General features: G+C 36.9%; 1 protein-coding gene across 2 annotated transcripts; it reads left to right on the top strand.

The window, feature by feature from the left end:
- The first annotated feature begins 708 nt into the window (after window positions 1–708).
- LOC108412362 lies at window positions 709–6,456 on the top strand. 2 transcript variants are annotated; one of them, XM_037544951.1, is made up of 6 exons: window positions 709–970; window positions 1,414–1,473; window positions 1,836–1,941; window positions 2,287–2,534; window positions 4,909–5,038; window positions 5,691–6,456. In XM_037544951.1, exons 1-6 carry the CDS (start codon window positions 884–886, stop codon window positions 5,822–5,824), a joined length of 765 nt encoding a protein of 254 aa, XP_037400848.1. In that variant the 5' UTR covers window positions 709–883; the 3' UTR covers window positions 5,825–6,456. The 2 variants fall into 2 exon arrangements, with proteins under 2 accessions (XP_037400848.1, XP_017539840.1); XM_017684351.2 differs by having other exon boundaries at window positions 712–970; window positions 4,909–5,095.
- Window positions 6,457–7,325: the final 869 nt, after the last annotated feature.

Genomic DNA, 7,325 nt, shown 5'->3' on the forward strand with positions numbered 1-7,325 from the left:
GAGTGAGTTAATGAGTGTCCAGCTCCCTTTCGGTCCATCCCGGAGGCCCCACTAATCCCCCCTGGCTTACCCTGCAATCTCTGCTCAGCCTCCATTTCCAGAACCTCAGGTGTTTCCGGACACACTTAGTCTTCACCCTGGGTCACCTGGGACTCCAAAGGGTCAACTTTTCTTCAACCTTTCTCCAGCATCTGTGCTCATGCAGCCATAATAACAGAGAGAGAGAGAGAGAGAGAGAGAGAGAGAGAGAGAGAGAGAGTTGCCAGTAATGCAAGGCCAGCTTTTGTGGAAAACAGCAGCAGGAATAATAATAAAATAAATAAATAATGATAATAATGGTAATTTCTGTAAATTTCGCATAATGTACAGCTTATAGTATTTTGAGCAGCATCCATGCTCTGTTTCACATGTAATAAAAATATATGAAGCATGACGCAAATGAAGCGAAATTACATGCTATATATGTCTTCCTGGAGCTAGAGATACATCGCTACATATAGAAATAACAATAATAATTTTTAAAACCTTTTTTTTTTCAGAAACGTATTCAGTTACAAGTCCCACTGTCACTTCCTATTGAATCCAAAGTTGACGGTTAGCATTAAGTCTTTACGTTCAGCCACCAGATAATTTGTCAGATTTTTTGGTAAGACCTGTCATTAGAGATCTCTATCAAACATAACAGCCTCTGTTGTGTTTTTTGAAAAGATTTAGCGCGTTTATCCGACGCTTTAAGGCTGTTTTTAACTTTGAGCACGCTAAACTGTTTGCTCTTTACAGCCACTTGTGAGAAAAAGCTCGAGCTGTTAGCTCAGCCGCGCCATGATAAGCATAATCAAGCATCCAGCAGCTTTCCAGCGGGGAAACGGATCATGGACGGAAGATGAGAAGGAAGACAGCGGCCAAACGCCTTCTGAACAACGACAATGAAGGAGGAGACTCAGAGCAAACACAGTGTGAAGCTATTGAGGTGAGTGTGCCACTGGGCTAAGTCTTCGGTGAATGTAAATATTAGCCTTTTGTCGCCGGCAGGGCAGCTAGCCGTGGGAGACGTGCTATTATGTAGCTAATTATACCAAGTGTTCCAGCATAGACCGTCGAAGATGAGGCAGCAGCTGCACCCTCTCAGGGACAAGGAGGAGAAACTTACATCATGTGATGCTGGTCCTCTTAAGCTCATAACGAGGGTCTGATTTTACTTACTTTTGCATCCACCCTGCTGAAATCAATCCTCTTGCTGGTCCACTCTTTGCCCTACGGTGCCATGGTGGTGCCATTCATAGTGACATGAAACTAAGACGTCTATTGCACTCGTTCTGAAGGCAGTGCTCTGTTTATCAAGTCACTTTTGGTGAGATGTTAGCGTGAAATTTGATAGTATATCAGTATTCCCTTTGTACTCTTTTCTGATAGACCTTTGAAGTTGAAAACACAGCAGGACTGACCATTGGAGATGGTGACATCACTATGGAGGTAACTTCTTACCTCAAGCAGTAAAGTTTAAAATATTCACTTCACCCAGTTTCACAGGCCAAATTCAAACAAAACCTCATATGTTCAGTATATGTATAGGAGAGGCAAAACATTTTTACATCTAATGAGATTTTATTCCAGATTACTTTGGTCCTTTCATAATTGATAACATTGTAGGACATATGTTAAAAATTAAAATCAATTTTATATTAATGGAACAAGACTTTAATCAAACTAAAATTGGTTCATTAGTCAAGTATAAATGTAAGATTTTTTCAGTCATGTGTTCACATCCATGCATGATGTTCTGTGTGTAGTGCTCTCCCATGGTCACACTAATAAGCCCTTTCGTTTGGTTACAGGTGTTAGGAAATCTCCAAACCTGCTCAAGGTCAGAGCTCATTGCCATGGTATTGAGCATGCAGAGGGAGATGGACAGCCTCAGGGAGCAAATCAAGGCTCTCACAGGTCTGCATGAGGTCTCTGGTGTCTGAAAATTGAATCAGTCCTTACTTAACTAGCAGTTATATATTGTTGCTGTCACATCTCTAAAATTACATCTCTGTAAGACACAGAATAATCTTAATATTTTTAAACATTCTTTTCAGTCATTTTTAACCATTTCTGTGCATTCATTCATCATGAAATTGAACTTGCAGATAAACAGAGTTTCTTTAAAGGAAAAACTTTGTATGTGGAATTTGATGAATTTCTGTTACATTATTGATATTCCAACAAAATTCTGTACGTCCAAATTGCAGATCTTTTTGAATCAGGTGAAACTAAATACACATGTTTCCTTGTTCTGTACAGCTTGTGGAAAGTTGGCACAAACTCTTGAAGAGTTGGTCACCAAAAGTGATGGATGCTTGAACTGTTGCAGTCTAAATATGACCCCCAGTATTCCGAGAGAACATGAGGGAAACTCTGCACCCAGTCCGATTCCTGTTCCAAAAGTCCAAAGTGACAGTGGGATAGAGCAGCAGAGCTCCACGCAGCAGGGCTGTGGTCATGACGTAAATGAGAAAACACCAAGAAGTGAAACACTTCTATACCAAGAGGTAACTTATATTATAATCTTATCCTTGTTCAGACCGTGTTCATGATGCTCATGGTGAATTCTTTATTTGCCTATTTAATATTGAAATCATTTAAAAGAATATATTTTTATTCATTGCATTTCCATGGGTCCAGCAAAGCAGTGTGGAATTTTAAACTGAAAGCAATGTCATGTAGCAACTCAAGCAGTTTGAAGTCCTGTATTTTGACCAAAACTATATGTTGTTTCTGTTTTACTTTTGTTTACTTTTTTCCCCCATCACAATACAAGTGGATAAGCTTGGCTTGGATGTTCCCTGGACCACATGATGGTGCTTGGTTTGGGGAAAGCCCCAGCCTCCAGTAGCCTCCATTTTTCATTTTGTTGTTTATCCCCTAATTTGCTAGTCAGCACTCAGCAGACACATTTCGGCTCATGCAATTATATACAGATAATGAAAATGCATTCTATTTACTCTTGCGTTCAGGGGCAGTCTTTGCACTAGGCAACGGTAGGCAGAGTCCAAGTGCCCCCTGTGAGCCAAGGGCCCTATGAAAATACAAATGAGACATTTTATATGTGTTGATGTTAAATAAGCTATTCAAAAAATATAAACATGATAAAAAATATTGTAATGGACTGTTCCATGGTGTTATGTGATGACACTACCACTTAGACATTGACATGCATACAGTTATATTAGTTTTTTCTAATCTAAGTACATGTAGCTTTTATACATAAATAGTTTTCAGTTTCTAAGATGGATTTTAAAATGTAATTTGCTCAGGTTCTTAAAATTTCTACACACCACTGCCTTTTCAGCAGACCTTCAGCAACTGCAACAGAGAAACGTAAAATGAGGGAGGAAAGCAAAAAGTTTGTGGCTTCACTCCCAGAGCTAACCTAATTTTTCCAGTCAGAACAGAGCGCTGCACACCATGCATAATGCTAGTGTTAATGTTATAGCTTCAGCTAGTGTAAAGTTATATAGCTTCAGTTTTGGGTTAATAATTAAAAGTAATCCATTACAAATTACTACTTACTCTTCTCAAATAATGTTATAGAATTACATTACTTATTATTTCTTGTAAAAAGTAATCTCACTACTCATTACTCATTTCTGTGCTACTTTATACATAATTTTCTCACTATAATGAGAGACACAGCGTATTTTTAAAAACAAGCGAAACTGTCTATTATATAATAAATAATTTAACTTAATAAAATTACAACAAGTTAAAAAGTCTAGAAGTAGTTAAAAAAACTTGGAAGCCCAGAGACTACTAATTTTAAAATGTGCATACAGGGGGCTCTATACCTGTCGTTTACCTAGAATCCCAGCATCACCACATCCGCCTTCTTGTGTTAAATGTGGTCAATCTCCGTCTCTGACCACTTACAAATGTAGTTTAAGTGGTCTGCTGTAATCCACTCACAATCCATCCAGGGGGTGTTTGCACCTGGCTTTTCATGTGGTCATGTGAAACCCCAGCATAAATTATTAGCATAAAAAGTATGCTAATGAAAGGTGTAAACAGGCCATAAATTTGTTAAGTTGCACAAGAGTTTTAACCCAGGTCTGGGCCTTAGTTGCTGAATATTTGGAGAAATGGTATGTGGATGCAAAAGTTGTTATTGTTTTTAAATGTTCAATAGTTTTATTTTGATTTAGTTCGTTATTTTTATCTAGTACATTTTCATATTTGATTTTGGTTTTGTTTCAGTTAGATTTAAGGGTGCATTAATAGTTTTAGTTTTTATTAGTATTAGTTTTTGTCTTTTATACTATGATGAACTCTGTGATAGTAGATATTTCAAAAGGGTAGAATAAAATGAATGCAATAGTGGCCTGAGCTAAGCTCGGCTCCAGCCAAACACAGAAGGAATCTTCTTCTACCCTCCCATTCACAAACTGAAAAAAATGAAAACTAAAGTCTTTTTCCAAATGAATTCTATTTTAGTTTTAGTTCATTTTGCAGTGAATATTATTGTTGGTCTTTGTGTTTTTTAAAAGTCTTTTAAATTTTTTACAGTTAAGGAGTAAACATTTTTAGTGCTAGTCTTCATTTTAATAATAGTTTTAGTTAACTATAATAACTGATGGTCATATGCACTCATGTTGCAGTTGGGGTCCTTGAGAAGGCAAAGTATACCCACCTGTCCACTCACCACTACCACTAATTAAATCTATAAAAACAGCGGGCATTTCTTAATGTTGGAACAATAAGTTAAATATCTCACCACTGTAGGTACATTGATTTGACGTTTGTGTACAGTTTATGAATCAGACATCCAGGGTGAATAGACTGATGCACGAGCTCAGCTGATAAAAAAAATCCCCCAGAACCAGCGGATTGAAAGTGGAACTGACCTCACACTCCAACTCTACCTCTCAGGTTATCCCAGCGGAGCTGCTGGAGCGTTGTAACACAGGGACTACAGCCCAGAAGCTGACCAACGAGCTGCTACGGGGCCTGTATGACAGAGACTGCCTGGCCTCACACTCCATCTCCGGCATCATTAACAGTAAGAGAGGACAGCCCAAGCCTGCACTGCCTGCCCACGAGATCCAGGCCATCCTGAGTATGTTCAGCATAGGGCTCCTTCTAGGGGGGTGTAAAGATGCATTGATGCAGTGTGATGTGTCAGTACTTACTCATTTGAAGGGATGATTCAACATCATGAATTTAGGAATGTTGCAATTCCAATATTCAGAAAAATACACACTCATTATGTGGAAAAAATATATTCAAGCTATTTTCAATTACAAAAATAAAAGTTTTTTTATTATTATATGAAATTCAATACAGTGTAAACAGTTCCTCTAGCCAATATATTAAAAAAATAATAATTCTGAATCATTGGAAAGTAAAAATATAAGATTTCATTATGCATTGAATGAAAATTCCCTTCTAAATTGTGTTTATTTTTTGTGAATCAATGATATATATCAATTTTGATACTAAACACTATGTCTGACTAATTAAGATGTTAATTAATTCTGCATTTGCATATTTGCTTGGTTGTAATTCAGCAGTCAGTTGTGCATAGTTTTCAGGGTTTTTTTTTTTTGGTCACATACAGAAAGACTTACGAAAACTTGCCTGCTTCACTATATGAATGCTGATTTTTATAATTTATATTATTTTTCCATTTCCATTGTTCACATTTCCAACAGGAGCAGTGCAGTACTATTTCCCTGGAAAGACAGACTCTGAGATCAAGGGCTATATTCGACAGAAGCTTCAGAATGAAGCCAAAAGGTTGAAGAAGAAGCCACATCCAGCTGAGGATCCATTCTTTGGGCCTTAGGAAGTGGTAGGTTCCAGTGGGTCACAGTGCCAGACTTTCACCAATAAGCAAATGGACATTTCCTCTTACAAACTTACCTTACTGTCTTTCCAGTCACTGGTGAGAAAATGTTTATCTAGTTTATTGTGGTGGGACTTTTGCATTACTATGTTTTTTTTATATTGACCAAACATAACTGTGAATTAAAAATTTGCCTTCATCTTGTAGAAAGAAGTATTATGCATTAATTTATGATATATAGCTAGAACTGAGGTCAGGTTTGTCCAGGTCGAGGGCAGGTCAGGTTCATCCAGACTACACCTTCTTGTAGCATTACTGGACATTGTATTGAGGCTGTCTGTGCATAGAAACTGTTGAGAAGTATTTGAAGGCCTGCATAAGAAAGGAAGCAATGTTTTTTTTTTTGTTTTTTTTTACACACAAGTGGCTCTTAAACACATGTAGTAACATGGATAGTCTGAAATGTGGTGTTAGCTGTGAGCACATACTGATTGCTTGTTGCTGTGATTATTTTATACTTTCAGTGGAGTATAGTGTGTGATTTATGAGGTATGAATGTGGTCTCTGTGAAGTCCGTATCAGAAAAGCTGTATGTATCGTATGAACCAAGCTCACTTTTCAGTCTGTGATTAACTAATAGTTTTTTAAATAAAGAAAAAAAAAAAGTATATGATTTCTGCTTACTTTGATCAGCCCTTTTAAAATGTACACAAAATGTAAACAGACAAGCCATCAATATATTTCAAGCTCATGGCCCTTTTTTTGTATGCTATGCTCTTATTAAGTATAGTTAACTGTTGATGCCAGTGTTGGAGGGCCATATGTCAATTTTTCAAACAAGTAGCACTGGTGCTACAAAGTTTGGGATATTGTAACACAAATAAAAGTATTTAGCTAAAGTAGTCCAAAATACATCTTACAAGTATAGTAGTACAATATTTAATTTTAACTGCAACAACAGGCCAGGAATTTACTGTTTTGTGAAATTTGTGAACATTTTGTGAAGTTATTATTGATTTTTTTTTTTTAGTGCAGAAAACTGGTCAGTGAAAGTCTTTAGTATTTAACGTCCCAGACCTCTTAAAAGAAATAATTGACCTAATGGAGAGCCATATCAGTGAACTAATTTTTAATGTAATCAATTCAAAAGTAGGCCCAGTGGGGGTGCCTCAGCCTCTGTATCAAACGACATCTTTGGACTAATTAAATCCTAAATCGTCATTTGGTTTATGTTTAAAAATGCAAACAAAACCAAAAATGTATGCTCACAGGTATCAGTATGAATGTATTTTGAGACCCTTTGAATAAAATATCTGAACTTGTTCTATCATGTTCAAACTAACTGATGAATTAAATTTGCCATAAATACCAGAACTGATGTTTATGGTGATTGCAGTTTGGAAGGCTGCGTTTGGCAAGATAGAACTTGTGTTTGTATTCAAACTACCTGATGAACTGCAACTATCGTTTAACGGAATAGGTGTTTATAGTAGTTGTAGTT

Source organism: Pygocentrus nattereri, chromosome 14 (assembly GCF_015220715.1).
Source record: "Pygocentrus nattereri isolate fPygNat1 chromosome 14, fPygNat1.pri, whole genome shotgun sequence".
Classification (NCBI taxonomy): Eukaryota; Metazoa; Chordata; class Actinopteri; order Characiformes; family Serrasalmidae; genus Pygocentrus; species Pygocentrus nattereri.